The sequence below is a fragment of the Nymphaea colorata genome, chromosome 8, assembly GCF_008831285.2.
Source record: "Nymphaea colorata isolate Beijing-Zhang1983 chromosome 8, ASM883128v2, whole genome shotgun sequence".
Taxonomy (NCBI): Eukaryota; Viridiplantae; Streptophyta; class Magnoliopsida; order Nymphaeales; family Nymphaeaceae; genus Nymphaea; species Nymphaea colorata.
This window is the reverse complement of record NC_045145.1, coordinates 2,471,522-2,490,421: the sequence shown is the minus strand read 5'-3', so window position 1 is coordinate 2,490,421 and position 18,900 is coordinate 2,471,522. Positions and strand designations below refer to the sequence as shown.

The 18,900-nt window shown below is 37.2% G+C and overlaps 1 protein-coding gene across 3 annotated transcripts; it reads right to left on the bottom strand.

Annotated features, from left to right (window-relative positions):
• Nucleotides 1–1,201: 1,201 nt before the first annotated feature.
• Nucleotides 1,202–18,143, bottom strand: LOC116258689 (probable indole-3-acetic acid-amido synthetase GH3.1). 3 transcript variants are annotated; one of them, XM_050079274.1, is made up of 7 exons: nt 17,911–18,143; nt 17,474–17,805; nt 15,239–15,343; nt 13,203–13,947; nt 12,810–12,873; nt 9,164–11,694; nt 8,439–8,882 (listed from the first exon to the last, which is right to left on the bottom strand). In XM_050079274.1, the coding sequence occupies exons 2-6, from the start codon at nt 17,791–17,793 to the stop codon at nt 11,162–11,164; spliced, it is 1,767 nt and encodes a 588-aa protein (XP_049935231.1). In that variant the 5' UTR covers nt 17,794–17,805; nt 17,911–18,143; the 3' UTR covers nt 8,439–8,882; nt 9,164–11,161. The 3 variants fall into 3 exon arrangements, 2 of the variants coding, with proteins under 2 accessions (XP_049935231.1, XP_031491852.1); XR_007574117.1 differs by lacking the exons at nt 8,439–8,882; nt 9,164–11,694; nt 12,810–12,873; nt 13,203–13,947; nt 17,911–18,143 and adding exons at nt 1,202–1,448; nt 1,529–1,625; nt 1,703–2,995 and having other exon boundaries at nt 17,526–17,663; XM_031635992.2 differs by lacking the exons at nt 12,810–12,873; nt 17,911–18,143 and having other exon boundaries at nt 13,187–13,947; nt 17,474–17,901.
• Nucleotides 18,144–18,900: the final 757 nt, after the last annotated feature.

The following is an 18,900-nucleotide window of genomic DNA, read 5'->3' as shown; positions in this document are numbered from 1 at the left end:
CTCAGTTTATTTGTGTTTTTTTATGAGATTATATGTAGAAACTGTGAAAGGAACGTTTTATGTTTTTTTTTTTTTATGAGACTACATGTAGGAACTATGAAAGGAACATTGTCTTAATGATGTGATGATATCAATTTTGTTTTTTCATTTTTTTCATTTTACTTTTTGGAATTAAAAATATATTATTATTGTCGTCCCGCCATACCAAGATTGGCGAAAACACCATACGTGTATCACAATTGTACCCATACCTATATGACATAGGCTCTAACTAGATAGTATTGAGAATGACAAGCTTGAACTTTTGGTTCCAATCAAATATCCTTCAACTGATTGAGATTGAGAAATTTTATAATCTGAAGTGCTTTCTTCATACTTGAACTTGAATTAAGTTATTCTAGATATCTCTTACAAGCAAAGCATTCTAAAGCTTTTATGTCTAAGCTATCGGACTATCTCTGCTTTCTTTCCCCCCTACTTTTGGGTCAAAGGGCCTAATTCATTTGTTGGAAGTGACATACTGGTGAAGCAGATCAATTTGGACTTCAAAAACAAGATATATAGTGGTAGACTAGATGCTAATGAGCAGGAAATAAACACAATTTTCAGTACAAAAAAATTCAAAAGAACACCATGAAGGCAATTGATATCTGCAGTACTCTCTACTGTTGACCTTAGCCAGTCCAAGACAACCAGCTTTTCTCTGCAGGTTGTGGAAGGGTTCAATAGGTTTCAAAAAGAACAAGTATCAAATGTCACGTCCAATCGAGTAATGGGTTTTGAACACGACATACATATATATAACATATACACATTGCAATTGGACTTTACACATAACAATTAACCAAACTATTATCTTTTGATAAAGTCCATCCTTGACAAGCTTGGAACAATCCAATCTATGCAGTAAACTTTTTTGTATGAGAACTTCACAAGTCCACGAGGATATGAGCAGCTGGAGCACAATTTTGATCTTTATGATCAGTATGTATATTGAATACAGAGATGGAGACCTATAACTCATTAAAAAAAAAAAGCTCAAGAAAAGGCAACAACATGTAAGCTACATTTTCCTTTGAAAATAGCAAACCCATTTCATTAGTTTATAAATGCTTGACATTATTGCCATTATTTTGACTGCGGAATGAGAAGTAAAAAAAAAAAAACTGAAAACCAAATAATGGTAGCCAACACAAGATAATAAGAGATAAGAGATCAATAGCGGAGTCTATAAAAAATGAAAAATTGCAACAAATTCTGTAAAAGTTCTTGCTAGTGAAGGGTCCACAAGAAAATTTTAAAAATTTAAATTTAAATGAATTAAAAACTACAGTGTCTAAGACATCAAATTTTATGGAAGTATCATTGGTCATGCGTCTTCTGCTTCTCACTTCTTTAACTTCATTACAGCAGGGGCAAGAGGCAGGAGAGGAAGCTTACCTTGATAACTAAGATGGCAATAAACAGCTGGTTAGGACATCACAAGCATAGACACTAAATAGAAACAATCAAATTTTCTGCTTCCTACCATGCTTGGTGCTGCATATCTTGATCAGATTTTTGTCGATCTTTCCTTGTCATTGATCTTGGCTGACCACCACACACGAAAGGTTGATTGAAGCCCCCTATTAGGAAAACTCATTAAGCATAAAATTAAAAGCAAAATAAATTAATTAGAGAATAATAACAGGGAATAATTTACCCTTCAATGCGGCCCCAAACTCAGGACTAGGAGTTACTTGCTTCAGGATTGTAAAGAAGAGGAGTTACTTTTCTTCCCTGCCAAAAATTGAATTGCATCTCTAAATAAGGTAAATTACTATACAAGGGTTATGTGTTACACGTAAGAATTTCAGTTAATGAGAATGGCAAGAATAAGAAAGCAGCTCATCAAAAGAGCTGGATAAAAAAATTCTGATCATAAGAAGAAAGAAAAGCTGGATTAATAAATATCTGAACTTATTGAAATTCCTGTCCATGTGATGCCAAAGTTCACTACCATTGCAAGCCCAGTTGACAACCTAGCAAAGTAAGAATTCTTGTCAAGGAAAGCAGGTTAACGATTGAAAACGTCAGAAATTATGGTTTCATGGACACAAAAGGGTTATTAGCAGATCTTTTAAGATGTGAACTGAAAGGAAAAAAAGAGAGAAGAAAAACAAAAAAAAGTTGATAATAGAGTGAAATTTGGTGGTCATGCTTCATGGAGATAATGCATGCAGGAGAATTCAAATCACTAACTCAGCCAAGGAAGACTAGCTATGACAAATAGGGTCTCCATCTGAGCCACACATGCAGCTAGGATGAAAAAAATCATATCCAAGCTATCAGCAGCTAAATTAATAAGATCTAGTTTTAGGAAGAGGACCATCACTAACTACATATCCTTCTATATTGATAAGATAAGAGGCCTTGTTAGATGATCAGTAATGACAGCAAAATGAGGCCAGAATTTAACACTCACCCTTGATTGATGGAGTTCTTTTCTTTTCAAGTAAAAAACAAAAGAACAAAAGATAATCTATTGCATGGATCACATACAGATCTTCTCCGGAAAAACAATTAGGCAGCTGAATCTCATTTATTTTTTGCCCTAGATATGTGTCAGAAAAAGCATCAAATTAAGCATGTAAACTGAGAAATTTGATGACCAATCATTGTACTAGCAGAACCATCCACCCACTTTCTTGTGAAAGTCGTCACACGGAGTCTCATTTGTCCTTCAGGGTTCTGGTAAATGAATTAAGACTGCACAATCTAAACCAAGGTATTACATATAGCAACATTGGAAAGGAAAAGAAAGGATAAAAATGGCATATGTTGTCTAAAACTGAATATACACTTGCTGGCTTGCACCTGGTTCTGCGGGGCTTGACCATTCACTTGGCGAAACATCAAAGAAGACAGTCAAACAAGTCTTTTTATGAAGACCACACATTTTCCATAACGCTGTATTCCCTTTCCCAATGACAACGTCTGCACACAATGGCCTTTTCTGCAAAATATGTACATAACAAACCAATCAATGTAAAGGTCCAAAATTTATAGTTGGTTATACAAAATCTAAAGGGTCTGGTTTTTGTCCCTGACTTAAGTGTCTTGTTTGTACTAATCTCTCTCTCTCTATAATAAAAAAACGAGGAGGAAATTTGTATGAGATATATAGATGGTGATGCTCAGAAGGAGATGGTGGTCCTAAGAAGTTGAAGAAAAATCATGCAGAGAAGAGACAAAAATTATGTGATGTGTGTCTAAAGGGTAACAGGTTTCTTCTGTGAAGTGTGACAACATGAATCACTTAAAATATTTAAAACATGAGCATATTTTGATATTTTTATTTGAACGTGCTGTAGCGCTAGGGCCGAAGATATAACCTGCTTCCAGACTTTCTTGGGGTTTTTGGTCATCTAGATGCTGGTGAGGCAATCCACATCCTATTCACCTTTTCTCGTGTTTATTGATTAACCTCATCCAGTTTCATTCATGTAGATAATAAAAGTGTTGCAGTGAAGGTAAAGGGTACCAGTTTGAAGGCTGATAAATAGAGCTTGATTGCAATTCACCAACTGTTAATTTTGGTCAATAAGATAAAAATTTGAGTTTGTGAAAGCTGGATATTTTATAAAACTTTTGGTTTTATATACATGTTGTATAATTATATGAGATAGTTTTAATTCACTAAATTTCAATTTATGAAGCTATCACTTTTATATATATATATATATATATATATATATATATATATATATATATATAATGCTGCTACTGGAAAGTTTATGCAAGTAGTAATGCATAGAGCCATATTATTGGTTAGTTTCAGATGTAGCCATTTTTTGCAATGGCTACTTTTGTTGCCAATTAAAAATGGAACCATGCCCAAAAAGTTTTTGTGCAACGGCCACTCTTGTTGCCAACAAAATATGTAGTCATGCCCAACAACTTTTTCCCAATGGCTTTTGGAAGAAAGACCTATGCCAGGGGTGACCCTTAGCAATCGCTGTGGTATAGGTCATTGCCAAAAAAATATTTTTGGCAATGGAAAACTAATTTATCGGCCATGGAAAGAGCCCTAGCCAATACCCTTTTTTGTTGTTGTGCATGCAGTTCTTGAAAACGCATTGACTTGCCATGCTTATTGACATCATCATACCATGCTCCATCTGTGTCATACACTAAGTAATATGAACATTTCACACTGAGGAGACCATGTTATTAGGTGAATTGTTCCTCATATATTAGCATGCGGGCAGAAGTAAGATGCTGAAACACCTTTGTAGTTAGATGCAAACGTTGAATATGGCAATTGGTGAAATCATTGATCAGGAATCTGTGTGGCCATATAGAGTGAATTGAAGCTGCATATATAAAAAACCAGCATGAGATATGTAATTGGGTTGGGGACAGAGTTTAACAGCTCTTTGGGATGATCCTGTTATAATTTGATCACAGCCAATCCATTTGAGAGGAACTTGATTTATCTCCAACAGTCCACATATCAAAATTTCAAGCTGTGTTGTTCCCAAAATCAGTTGGTTTGCTCTATAAGTCCTAATATTTACGTTGGTTTTCAGTTTTGTTCCATCCTCCTAAATGAGCTGCAATGTCAGGGCACTCTTTCTCTTTCTCTCTCTCTATTGACAATGGCTGACGATGGACGAGGACCACCCGGAATAATGTATGAGACCTCCCTCTTTCTCTCTCAACCAGTTGACCGAAGAAAAAAGGGTTTAGAAAGCTGCCTGTTTTTCCTGTGTCCCTGTAGTGACTAGATGACTGTATGTGAGATTGCAGCCATTTATGATCTTTCATTGAGTTGGTTAGTTTTCCATCCTACGAATTTCTGAGGAATACACTTTGCATTCTTTGTTTGCCTAAAGCTTCTTAATGTTTTTGCAGGATGGACATTCCTGATTCTTCAGTACACAGGCTAGGTCCACTTCAGATTAGAGCTAGGGGACTGGAGCTCAAGAGGGATTAATTCCTACAAGGGCTTCTTGCAAATGCAGGTCTGGTTTGATTTGTTTCTCAAACTAAGATCTTATATTACATAGGTTTATTTTGAAGTTTCCAGAACATCACACTGGGATAATTCCGGTCAAAACTTTACCCAAAGCGAGAGATTCTTTATACTGGGCTTTTGGCAAAACAAGAAAAAATATGTTAGGTGTCCTAGAGAGAAGATTTCTAGCATTTTTTTAAATGAATATTCATTTTTTTGCTTGACGGCAGTATCTATTCCGGGAAACGTTCTCCCCACTATAGCTTCTCAGTCTCATCCTCACTTCCAAGGTTAGTAGCTGTAATCATTTCAATGATAAGGTATATGAGGATGATTTAGACAGTACTGTTGTAAGTCTCCTCTGTTACAGTGAGATCAACTCTCTTTTAGTCCCCCTTTGGATCCAATAATCTTAGGATGGACTGCAATAGTTCTGTAAAAGAAAAATGGAAGGAATATCAGAAAAGTATGTGAAAATCTGGTTAAACCCATATACGTGTGTGCATTTTTCTTATTTGTCATCCTCACCAGAGGGCTATAGGTGGGACTCATCTTTGCCAAAGAAAGATGGGTGATCGCTGTGGCAGCAATGGGCAGCAGTGATGGAACATAAATTTTATTTTAAGGAACACAGGCATATAGTTCAAACAAATTAGTACTGTCATAACAAAGATGATTGTACTTTTTATTCTTTTTATATGCAGATATGTTTCTTTATGTTTATTTCTGAAAAGAAAATTAATGTGACAATGAATTTTAGCATGTTGAGGTTTTATTAAAATGAATTTTGGAAAAAATAATTATTATAAATGTTCAATATGGGAGGAAGAGAGGAACAAGAAAGAGAGAGAGAGAGAGAGAAAACATTCAGATTCTCATTCACGTAACCCAAATCTCATATTAAAAGAGATTAGGTTGTGTTGACAACTTTACAAAATTAGTCCACAAGAAATAAGATAACAATAAAGTGGACCCTTCCAACTTTCTAAAATTTTAGAAAACCTCTAATCAACTTCTAAAAGTATTTAACAACCCCCCTCAAGCTGGAGCATAGCTATCAATCATGCTCAGCTTGTTACATCCTCTCAAGAAATCGTTGATGGGAAGCGCCTTAGTAAACATGTCAGCTGCTTGATCTTCAGAAGAGACATGAACAGTGCTAATGACTCCTTATACCAAGTCCCGAACATAATGACAAGCTACTTCAATGTGTTTTGTCCTCTCATGAAAAACACGGTTATTTGCAATATAGGTTGTTGCTCTTTTATCGCAATACATCTTCATTGAAAGGTTCACTAAAATCCCCAATTCTATAAGCACCGATTTGATCCAAGACATTTCAGCTGAAGTTTGGGCCATAGCTCTATACTCAAACTTAGCACTAGATCTAGCAACCACATTTTGTTTCTTCTTTCTCCAAGAAATAAGATTCCCTCCAACAAAGATGTAAAAACCTGTAGTAGATCTTCTGTCATCTACTGACCATGCATAACCAGCATCACTATATGCTACTATGCCCACACTTTCTCCCCTTTTGAATCATAACCCCTTTCCCGGGGCTGATTTCAAGTATTTTACCACCATTAAGGTAGTCTCCGAATGAACTTTCTGAGGATTGCATGAATTGACTTAGCTTATTCACAGCAAAGCTAATGTCTGGATGAGCGATTGTCAAATATAATAGTTTTCCGATCAGAGATCTGTAAGATCGAGAGTCAAAAGTCTCTGATTCATCATCATAAATATGAATTCGGGGATTCATACGAAGTGTGGTAGGTTTGGCCCTCAATAATCTTTTTTACTGCAGAAGATCAAGAACATATTTCCTCTGAGACATCACAACCCCTTTACTACTACGAGCCACTTCAATACCAAGAAAATAATGGAGTTGACCAAGGTCTTTTGTGACAAAGTGTTTCTGTAGAAACTTCTTTGTCTTAGCCATCTTTTGATTACTTTCCCTTGTGATAACAATGTCATCAATATATACAATCAATATCACTATACCATCTGTGCTGCACTTGATAAACAATGAATGATCAAGTTGAGATCTTTGAAAACCACACTTAGATAGAATCTCACTAAGTTTATGAAACCATGCGCAAGGACTTTGTTTAAGTCCATAGATAGCCTTTTTGAGTTTGCATACATTGGAACACTCCCCCTAACTTTCAAAACCAGGTGGTTGTTGTATATAAACCGTTTCAGAAAGATCACCATACAGAAATGCATTTTTCACATCAAGTTGGAAAAGAGGCCAATCCTGCTGAACTGTGAGAGAGATAAATTAGGCAAATAGTACCTAACCTTACCACTGGTTAAAACGTCTCAAAGAAGTCAACCCCTTAAGTCTATGTATAACCTTTTGCAAGAAGGTGGACTTTGAATCGCTCGACGGAACCATCAGAATAATATTTGATAGTGAATATCCATTTCGAGCCAACAACATCACAATCTAATGGGGGATCCACCAAGTCCCAAGTCTCCCGAGAGAGAAGATCCATTTCCTCCTGCATAGCTTGCTTCCATTGAGAATCTAACAAGGCTTGCTGGTGAGATGATGGGATAGTGTGACTAGACATAGCTCGATCAAATTGCACCAAACTTGTACTCAAATGATTTATAGAAATAGAGTTAGAGATCGGGTGCATGGTGCACTGTCGTCGGCCCTTGCGAATGGCGATTCGTAGATCATCTCCTGAGAACTCATCATTTTTACCTGGGTCAATCTTATCAGTGGAACTTACCTCATGAGAAGATGCTGGTGGATGGTTGGGAGAGGGACTTTGACGACGAGTATAGACAAGGGGAGGATCACAGAAACTATCACAAGATGACAGTGGAGAAGAAGGCAAAGACTCAAGTGAAATTGGGGGAATAGGAAGAGGAATAGAAACTGGATGCTCAAACATGGTAGAACACAAAGTGGAAACGTATGGACGAGACTCAAAGAATGTAACATCCACACTGACAATCTCTTTCTTGGTATGGGGATCAAAGCACCAATGCCCTTTTTGATTGGCAGAATAACCAATGAACACACATTTAATAGTCTAGCCAGCAAGTTTGTTTCTATTTGGGCCTAAGATGTGTACAAAGCAGGTGCATCCAAATACTTTGGGAGGTATATGAAATAATGGTCGATCTGGGTATAGTAATTGGATGGGGATGCATTCCTGAATGGCAGATGAGGGCAATCAGTTAGTAAGATAGCAAGCTGTAAGAATAGCATCACCCCAAAAGTAGGCGGGCATATGAGTGTGCAACATGAGGGTATGAGCCACATTTATAAGCTGACAATGTTTACGTTCTGCAACACCATTTTGTTGGGACGTGTGGGGACATGTATATTGTGGTCATCCCATGATTGGCATAAAATTGAAGTATAACAGAATATTTAAATTCAAGAGCATTATTAGTGCGAATATTTTTTACAATGGAACCAAACTGAGTTTTTATTTCCTTGATAAATCTCTAAAGAATACAAATGACTTCAAACCTTTCTCGTAACAAAAATACTCAACTGACTCTGGTAAAATCATCAACCAAAACAAGGTAATACCAAAAACGCGAACGAAAAGAAACCCGACTTGGACCCCAAACATCAACATGAAATAGATTAAAAAGACTCTAACTCGAGGGAAAACTACTACGTGTATGCTTGCCTAATTGGCATGCTTCACGTAGGAAAGACTCTGATGCAGGAATATCTGGAAAGAATGCGACGAAGTTTGGACACAGAGGGATGACCCAGTCTGAGATGCCACTGCAGAGGAGTCGGCTTCGATGTGAATGATGATACAGCAACATTGACTGGAATAGACAGAAAGTAGAGTCCCTCCCATTCATGGCCGCTACCAATCGTCTTCCCAGTTTGTAAGTCCTGAAAAGAACATGAACCAGGATAAAAAAATGACTCTATGTTGTAAGTCTCTAGCCAATTGCTTAACAAATAACAGATTAATAGGAAATTTAGGAGCATATAGCACATGTGTAATGGTGCCCAAAAATGTAAGGTAGATATCCCGCACCCCATAATAGGTGATAATTTGCCATCAGCCAATCTGACGTGTTGTGGTGTAGTGAACCTGGTTAATGATAAAAACATATGCGGCTGATTACAACAATGCCTAGAAGCTCCTGAGTCGATCATCTATATCATACCTGGGTCAGTTGTAGGGGCACCAACAGTGAAAGCCGACTCTACTGCAACAGTGCTAGTAGATGCAGGGGAGGACCTCTGAGCAAGAACTAGATCATATTCCTTCTTACTTAAGTTGAGTAAGTATGATGGAGCAGAGGTAGGGGACTCAACCATAGAAGCTGTAGCCTGTGAGGAAGTTGCATTGGACGAAGAAGGCCCCTTTCCTATAATGGTTCTCCCTCCACCACGGCCTAATGACCCACCAGAACGAAGATGAGGATGCTTATCCCAACATCGGTCCTCCAAATGACCTAGCTTGGCACAATAAGAGAACTAAATTCTGCCACGTCCTGCACCATGGCCTGTGCCACGTCCTCTCGTGCTAGTAAAAGAACTATGGCCCCGTCCTCCTGATGTCACAAGTGCAAAGACTCGTGTATTATGTGTAGACTGAGAAAGAGTGACAGCAAGGCGACTCAGCCTATTATATGTGTCTGCTAAGTCTGGAAGATCACTGCCTGTGAGGATTTGAGACTTTGCCACAGAGTACTCTGAAGATAACCCAGATAGAAACTTTGCCACCATACCAGTTTCAAAATGAGATGCATAGCAGTGCTTGCATGATGGGCGAAGAGCTTTTAACCTCTCATATGCAACAGTCAACGTAGCAAAATATTGTGATAGATATTGATGACGTTGCCGTATATTACAAAGCTCTTCTTCCAACTCTAAATGCGAAGATCCATGAGGCAGCACCCAACCGAGCAAATCAGCACACCCTTGTCAATGGACCTTCTTCCACGGCAGCAACATACACGACATCAGATTTGATCAGCATACCGTTGTCGATGGTCTGATCTTCTTCCATGGCAACAACATACACAACGACATCAGATTTTTTTTTTTCTGCAGCTTAACGTCTTCAACAGCCGCACTAGGGTGCTAATCACGTCTCTACATGTTAAACGTGATTAGCCCCTTTCCACTAACCAGTCTGATTGCTTCTTTTGTAATCAAGAGGAATTTCAGATGTGAAACCCTAGCTTGACAGGAGAGATGAGAAAGGAGGATAGGAAGGAAGGAGCGTGGAACCCTTGATCTTACAGCCCTAGGCCCGTTGCTCTGATACCATGTTCAATAGGGAGGAAGAGAGGAACAAGAGAGAGAGAGAGAGAGAAAGAGGGAGGGAGAGAGAAAGAGAGGAAACATTCAGATTCTCATTCACGTAACCCTAATCTCATATTAAAAGTGATTAGGGTGTGTTGACAACTTTACAAAATTAGTCCACTAGAAATAAAATAACAATAAAGTGGACCCTTTCAACTTTCTAAAATTTCAGAAAACCTCTAATCAACTTCTAAAAGAATTTAAAAATAAATATTAACTATACTTCTTTAAATCAAAACAATAAACTAATGGCTTTATGTAAATTTAAGAAAATATTAACTATAATTTTTTAATATTGATAATATTAAAAAATTATAATCGTAGCAAATTGGCAAAATAGTAAGGTATTCAAGTGGATTTTGCTAAAAGGTCGAATTGAATTTAAAATCCAGAAAATGTGTCACCAAAGAAATGCTGCTACTTTTCATTGAAATTGAATGATTTTTATATTTATGTATATTTCTGTGAAATGAAATAAAAATTTTAAAATAGACAAAATAAAAAATAAAAAAAAGTTAAAGGGTTCTGCCTAACCATCATTGAGGCAGTCCCCTACGAGATTGAACGTTTTTCGTTCATTTTCTCATTCTAGCTTTAAATATGAAGCTGCGCATGCTCTATCACTGAACGGACGTGGCTACCAATTTGGTGGGCAGTATTTTGAATATTTTCTTATATGTGCATATATGTGCGCGGCTAAGAAGGGAAGATGTCCATGTTCATTTATAGATAGAAGCACCAGACAGTTGTGTACAACACATACAGACGTGCAGACAAAATATAATGCAAGTAGATCTCCTCCCAGAAGCTTGAGCTTATCCGATTGAAGCCATCTTCTGCTGCGGTCATGGCTACCAACTTGGAACACCTGGACTAAAATGAGTTGACACAACCCTCGCCTCCAATATCTCCAATATAAAATGTGCAGCAGAAGCACTTCTAGCTGTAGCATGGTCCATTACTTCATGGAATGCACCATCTTTCACAAGCTTGATTTCCAATGGTCCTATTGTTTTGTAATAGGCATTCAGGGTTCTGTAAACAGAATTTAGTGACTGTTCGATAGTGAGACAGCATTGGTCGATTACCCGTGAGAATGAAGAGTTCTCACTATGATTGATTGGAGAAAGTTCACAGTAAATAACATAATGCCCTGGAATTGTCTTAACATCAGTATAACAACTGTAGTCAAGAACTCTTGCATTATGTGGCCTAAGGTGAGCAAGTTCAGATGCCGCTATGGCCTTCTGTAACTCTGTCTCTTCCGTTTTGTCCACATCAATGCTAAGGCAAACATTTTTCCGACCAACAATGTGGAATTGGGGAGCTTTGTTGTAGAAGTTGGCAACTCTTAGTACGTCCCCAATCTTATATCGGTAAAGACCTAGTGTGGCATGAGGAAAAGAAATTATCTCGTGAGCAATGAGGAAAAAACATTAATCACTTGTTTGCATGGCTTCATCTATCTATATATGTTCATCTCTTGGATATGATTAATAACTACATCTATAAAGTGGATCGTAAAAAAACAATGGAGAATGTTTTGAGAAAGGGCATGTGGTTGTTCCAATAGATGCAAATTGTCAAATTTGTCATTGGTCATGGGGAAAGGCATGGTTGCCAAGCTGGTGGTCAAACTACAGCACGAAGACCACTAATTGAGTTTAACTGGCTATCCTTGGCCTAACGCATTTAAGTTGGGCCATTTCTAGGTGAGCACAATTAAACTTTTTCTCAAATCTAAGCTTCTAATTGATTCATCAATGCGTATTTTCATAAAGGTAAAACATAGATCAAATTAGCTCAGCCAAAACACTTGCTTCCTTCACCATTTTTGCAAAATGAACAACTATAATGCTTTCACTTCTTCATAAACATACATACATATCAAACTTAACTAATCTAAGTTTGTGCTTCTTATAAAACAGAACATAAAAAAACCCACCAATGGACGGCAGTCACTTTTTTCCAATGACATGGTGATCCTACTTAGAGACGGTTGGTCAACACTGTTGGGGTTCATAGGCTGTCATGTATAGGAACAGCTACTCAGTATTTTGCCTTTGAAATGTATATATATATATATATATATATATATATATATATAAAGAGAGAGAAAGTGAGATCAGTCTCATAATTTATGTTCGAGGCAAATCCAGACATGCTTTAGCATGATTTTCATTCGATCCATCTATAGGATAACTTATGTTACATATGGTGAATCTCTTGCTTTGGTATTTTTACAATTTAATGAAATCCTTAGCTTTAGGAATCAAACTCTTGGCCCTAACATATTTTGTACGACAGAACAATTAAAGCATCATATCCATATTGTTAACTTGCTTACAGAAGACTGTAAATCAATGAGGGTTCTCTATCACTTACACTATTAAATGTCTTCGACAGAAATGTTAGATTGCTTGACTATGAATCGCATACAAGTTCTTGTAAAATTTCATAATAAACAACCTAAAATTGTTATAAATACTCTATACTCACTAGATCCTATTTTCGGGAAAGGAAACATAGTTGAATCGTCTGTATCTGGTAGAAGAACAAGGACCTGGGCATGTACATTTATCATTTTAAAAATAAGATAGCCAAAAGCCTCAGCTAGTAGTTACATTAGGGAGGAAATGACAGAGTTATTATATATGTGTGTGTGCGTATGCATGTATTCTTGTGTGGATGTGTGTTAGGTCAAATCTTGATGAAACTAAAGGACACTCCCTCATATGATTCATGTTTTATCAAAGCCATCAATTCTCAATATTGTTGTTCCCAAGACTAGATGGCAATCTTGCACATAAATACGTAGAGGAAAATGCAGAAACACACACAGCCATGTGACTGAATAAAGCTATATAAACTTTTACCAAAGTAAGTGGTCACCATGAGCTCATACTCTTTTCCATCCTCCACGTGAGCCAATATCATATGCAGGCTTGACAGGCAAAAACTCAAAGTAGGCCATGTTAGCATAATGGTGTAGGCAATGTCATCAGGCTTAGTAAAAGGGCATAAGGTTAACCCAAAGAAGCACTCTGATGATCCATAGGGAGTGCTGGTCAAAGGCAAGTCCCCACTGTAGAAATTCAAGCTTGGAATATATTGTGCCATTGGTCCTGTCACTATAAGATCCAAGAATTTTGTATTTGGCCAAATCCTCCTTATGATACCCTGAAAAACCCCACTTGAACATTCCTTCCTTACGTGTTCTGCATTTTCTGGGTCAGGGGTCAGAGCGTTTCCTAATGCTGCTCTAACTGCTGTGTCAGTGACTTGTGGATTCACTGTCCCATGCTCAATATCTGCTGCAAGTTCCTGATAATGACGCTTGAGGAAGTGGATAGCCTGGCGAAAGATTGGTGCAAAAGTTGAACCTATCTGAAAGATGGCAAGCCGGTCAGCTAGGCCGGCAAGCATTTGAGCATACAAGCTTTGGAAGACATCTGTGCAATGGATGGAGGGAATGGAGCTTGTGTAGTTGATGTTAGCATAGTGTTTGCAAAGAAATTGAGGACTTTTAAAGTAGCTTGTAAGTACAGTCCGCATGATAATTCCAGCTGGACTCTTGGTCTCTCTTCTAGTCAAGAAGAAGAATAGGACCTTTCCTTTATCTAATCCTGAGATATTTCTGTTTGTCATAGAAGAACCCAGCCATCATCAATATGCTGTTAAGGTTTAAGCTGCAATGAACTTTTGTCCTGTGTAAGCCCAAAAACACATGAAAAAAAAATCTGGATAAAAACAATAACTGACTCCATATTTATTCTCTTTATTAGTCTCGTTCTTACAGAAGTTCTGTTTTTTAAGTGATATTTGTTGTTAAGGAGCCTTCCAAGAAGCTCCACCAGTGCAATTATGTTTCCTTGATCTTCTTTTGTTTTTTGTCCATATGCATCATCTTTTTTTATTAATGTTGATACATAAACCTTTCTACAATATTGCATGCTATAGGAACTTTTTTCCACATATTTGTAAAACTTCAGCATGGTTTATACATTCTTTGTGTAAGTGTACTTTACTAAAAAAACCATTAATTTTGTTATTGCACAAGTGCGCTTGTTTATCTTAGTTGAAGAACATAACAAATCTTTTGACGCTCCAGTTATCAATTTTGCAGCAAACACTGGATATGTTATCCATCTTTTGCTTTTCCTTTCCTCTCTGACTCATTGTTCCAGAGTCACGCAAAACTACTTTGCACCTGCAGTAGGTTCTTTTTAACCCAAGGGTCAATAACCAACAAATGAGCAGAATATGGTGCTTCATTGTCAGCAGTTCTAGTTCAACGCAGATTTTTTCACATTTAATTCCCTTGTTTGTAATCATTCTCATATTTAGCAGAATACTGTAGGTAAAAACAGTACTTATTGAAGTGAAAATATAATGATTAAAGTTCTTTATCTTTTCATTATTGTTCATCCTTAGATTCATTGCTGGTGTTGTTTGATTCATTGATGAATTTCATTTAATTTGAGATCATTATATATTACATGAAGTACTACCATGATGTTTCTCATAGTTTAAAATTGGTTCAAAATGTCTACTTGAAATAGAATAACACATGCATATCTGATTTATGCAAGAGCTTCAAATATTACTAAAGTTTTGTTTTCATACAAGATCTCGTATAATTAGGACGTCATTGTTTAATTTAAGTTCAAATATTCAAATACCTTAATGTATCTTGCTTTAGTAACCAAAATTTGTTTTTTGATCAGAATAAAATTGCTTAATCCAACACCATATTGCATATCAATTCGAAATTCACTCAAATGAATATTTAAAACGAAGAATAAATGTAGTGAGAGTACAATTATGCTTGTCGACTTGTAGACTTGTCAATTTGATGACCCGTTTCACCAAATAGATGATATGTACTTCATAGTGAAAAAAATAAAAGTACCAACTTAATATGTTACTTGTTCATGACAGCGGGAATGAGCCATCCGAAGTTTGTATAAATCCCTTCATGATGGTTGGCAGTCACCGGGATCATTTTCTGCTCACCGCCTGAAGTTCCAGAGCTGCCAAAAGATGCGACATTCAACTGAACTGAGAATTTACAATGATGCACTAATGCGCACATAGTTTGGGGAAGGAAGAAGAAGAAAGAGGTGAGACAGGGGTTTCGGTTTCCATTTCCTTTCACCCTAGGGTTTGTGATCAAACCTACAGAAATTAAGCGTCTAATTTCTCTGATGATACTTCAAAGAAAGGAAAGAATGGGCTTGGGAAATACCAAAAAATGAAGCGATATTCAATTTTTCATACTATACTCACTCTCTAGTTTATAAAGGAACAAGTTGTTTTACTGTCAGTTATGCCCAACATTGCTGTTGATTATATTTAATTGATGTTAATTACACACATTATGGTGATGCTGCGTTCTATATATTTTTTTGCAGGTTTATGGAGATTAGGTTTCATTAGACCCTATCTTTTAGGGATAGTTTCATCCCTTGAAATTGTGGATTTGGAACAATATTAAAGAACTTCATTCCAAAAATTGTTGGAATGGAAATAAAGTCCACATTTCCAGAACTCCAAATCGGAACGGTTAAAGGTTAATCAGATATTTGGAATTTTCTAAAAAAACATGTGGTAACTAGGTAATCTTGTTAAAAGATTCATAGTCATTTTGAAAAATGAGTGCAAATTGTTGAGGCCGAAATGCAATTTGCCAATAAAAGTGTGAAAAAGAGGTTCAGAAGCGGTGGATTCATTTTCACCAGCTTCTTCTCTCCACACTTCTCTTCTTCACCATGAAACTGAGTTGCTGCTGTCAACCTATGACGAACATGATGCTTGTATTGTAAGGAGGAAACCCAAAAGCTTTTGCTGTGGATTTATAAATAATTTTGTACTTTTTGTGTTTATGTTTTTTGTGACACGGAAACAACAGTGTTGCCAGAAGTCGTTCGCGTCGGCCGGTGATTCTCTCTCTCGCGCGCGTTCTTGCTCTCTCTATTTTGTCCTTTTCCCTTCACGTTTCAATAAAAATTAATATTAATAATATGTACTCCAGAGGAGGGAACAGATCTTTTTTTTAATGAATATTTGCGCTACGATATGAGAGAAAGCCTCTGTTTTAAATTTTAATTGATCTTTATTTAATTTATTTTGAAGTGTAGAAAAGATTCCATTACATCATATATAGTTATCATATATAGTGATACTCTGGCTTTTGTAAGACAAATTTTAAACCCTTTGCCAAGTCTCAAAGAAAATTTAGAGGCATTTCAAAACCCTTGCTTCGAGCAAAAACCCTCTGTCTCGAGGGAACCCTCCATGTCGAGGGCTGCCGTCTGCGCTGACCACGTTTCAAAGCCTCGACGCGGAGGCTTGATTTCAAAGCATCGAGGTAGAGGGTAACAGTAGGAAAGATGGACAGAGAGTGGAAGCTTGGAAGTGAACCTACAGTAGAAAAATTGGTTCCCAAGTTCTCATCCGACCCCGACCCCTCAGGGTGGAATGATAGTTCCATAAACTTGATTATGTAATCTCTAGTAATGGGCAAAAATTTGGTCCTTACTTTGATGGAACCCAAATGACATTAGGATATTTGAATTTTAATCCCTTGTCTATAGTGACATTCGGGAAAAGCAAATTTGCGCTTAAGATATTAAAAAAAAAATTTTGAAAAATGTTCATAGTTGTTTGATACAACCATTATATATATATATATATATATATATATATATATAATTCCTTGATTAAATCACAAGCATTTGTTCCAACTCAATTTATAGCGCAAACGATATCAAAGCACTGAAAATGCATTCTTAGGAAAACCTTTTCCTTTTTTTGTTTTTATGGCGTGCACAAGTAAAAAAACATAGATTTAAAGTCGGATGTGGAGCATTAGAGGGAGGTCGACTCTAAATCCACACATCTGATATCCTAGTGATCTCATATTATCGCAGATCTAAGATACGTGGTAAAACAAACACATTTTGAGTGATGGAGAAAAAGAGGGTGGGGAGGAATACCCAATCAATTAGGCTCAAGAATCGCAACCCTCCAATGTTCCTTAATAACTATGAGGCCCTCAACCTAAATCAATGTTCCTTAATAACTATGAGGAGAGCATCCTCCAAAAAGTGAACCAAGTGCAATTTAGAGAGAGAGAGAGAGAGAGAGAGAGAGAGAGAGACCTAGTTAGTAGCTCGGAGATGGGTTGGGCAGAGAAAATGGGTGAAGGATCACCGTTTGCTATCCTCTGTATGCCGGGCAGGATGTCTTCGTATTCGATGATTGGCAGCTTGGACTTGAAGGTTTTCCTGTCTATACTTCTACCGAATATCCCATGCCTCTGTAGGTACTCAACGTTGGCATTGGTGGAGAGGATGTCATCCAGCACCATCTTCTGCACCTCATCTACATGACTCGTCATCTCTTCTATGAACTCCAATGGCTCCACCTCCTCCTCCTTCATCGCAATTCGCCTCAACCTCAAGCTCCCTTCTTTCTCCATCACTCTCTCCCCCTGAAATTTGATGAAAATGGTTGTTGATATAGAGAACAGAACATTCCAAATATATAAGAAGATGAGCACACGCTGCCACGCTTGGCCATGACAAGAAATCAGTACCACAACATCAAAAGAGTTAAAAGGAAGGATGTATGGTAATACGCCAACTTTTCCAGTCAAAATTTTCCCCAGAATTGAGCCATTCAAGAGAGAAGCAGCACGGTTAACTGTAGCTCATTTGGTCGTGTGTTGGTATGAAATTGATTTATTGATCCCCTTAACATTATTTTAGATATAATATTCATTTAGGGCAAACCGTGTTGGTACAACGTTCAACTCAGATATTAAACTTGCCACTGTTTATATCCTAGAGAAGTAACCCACTGGACCCAATACCTGCCTGGATTAGGACCTACGATGTTTAAGCGGAACATTTTAGGCAAATGATTCAAAGTCATTGAAGCCAAACTGAAATTTATACTAAAACGCATCTCATCAGGTTGGGTTGCACTATTGCAGAGGTGATCACGGACACCGGCCTTTCATAAAAGTCTGAAAAAGTCCCTTCCAATCCACTACTGCAACTCCTAGTTCCTAGTTCTTCGAATTTATACCAAAACGGTCCAATTCTTCTAACAGAAATACACAAATCTTTATTTTCTTTAATTAACCAACCGAACGCATGAATGACTACCCTTTCCTTTCCTTTCCCTCCATCCAAACAGGGCATAAGTGAAGAGGAAGAATTTCCTTCATTTCCCTCCATCCAAACTGGGCATAAGTGAAGAGGAAAAAGGAAAAGGGAAGAGAGGGGGAAGGAAAGAAAACGTACTGCCAGCAAAAATAAATAAGATCGTTAAGATCAAATCAGTTTCCAACTGAGACGCTTGTTGAACTACAGTAGTCTAAACTCATTTCATACTATTAACTATTCAATTAATCCTACAGATACAACTTATAATTATTTGTTAAGCCAAGTCCAAATGAGTTAACAGCCTCATTCTCAGGTTAGGTGTTGAGATTACCGTGCAAGTGACCTCACATTTAAGTGGATGATGGTTGACTCTAGGAAGAAATCATGTAACAGGAATATCGAATGTAACCGGAATA

Bases quoted from the DNA above. Each gene is read 5' to 3' on its own strand.
- LOC116258689 (XM_050079274.1), bottom strand. From the start codon at position 17,793: ATGGAGAAAGAAGGGAGCTTGAGGTTGAGGCGAATTGCGATGAAGGAG. The intron at 13,948-15,238 runs GTAACATATTAA...TATGACAAACAG, and splicing joins ATTCCCGCTGTCATGAACAA to AAATATCTCAGGATTAGATA. The intron at 12,874-13,202 runs GTGACCACTTAC...GTACATGCCCAG, and splicing joins GAAAAGAGTATGAGCTCATG to GTCCTTGTTCTTCTACCAGA.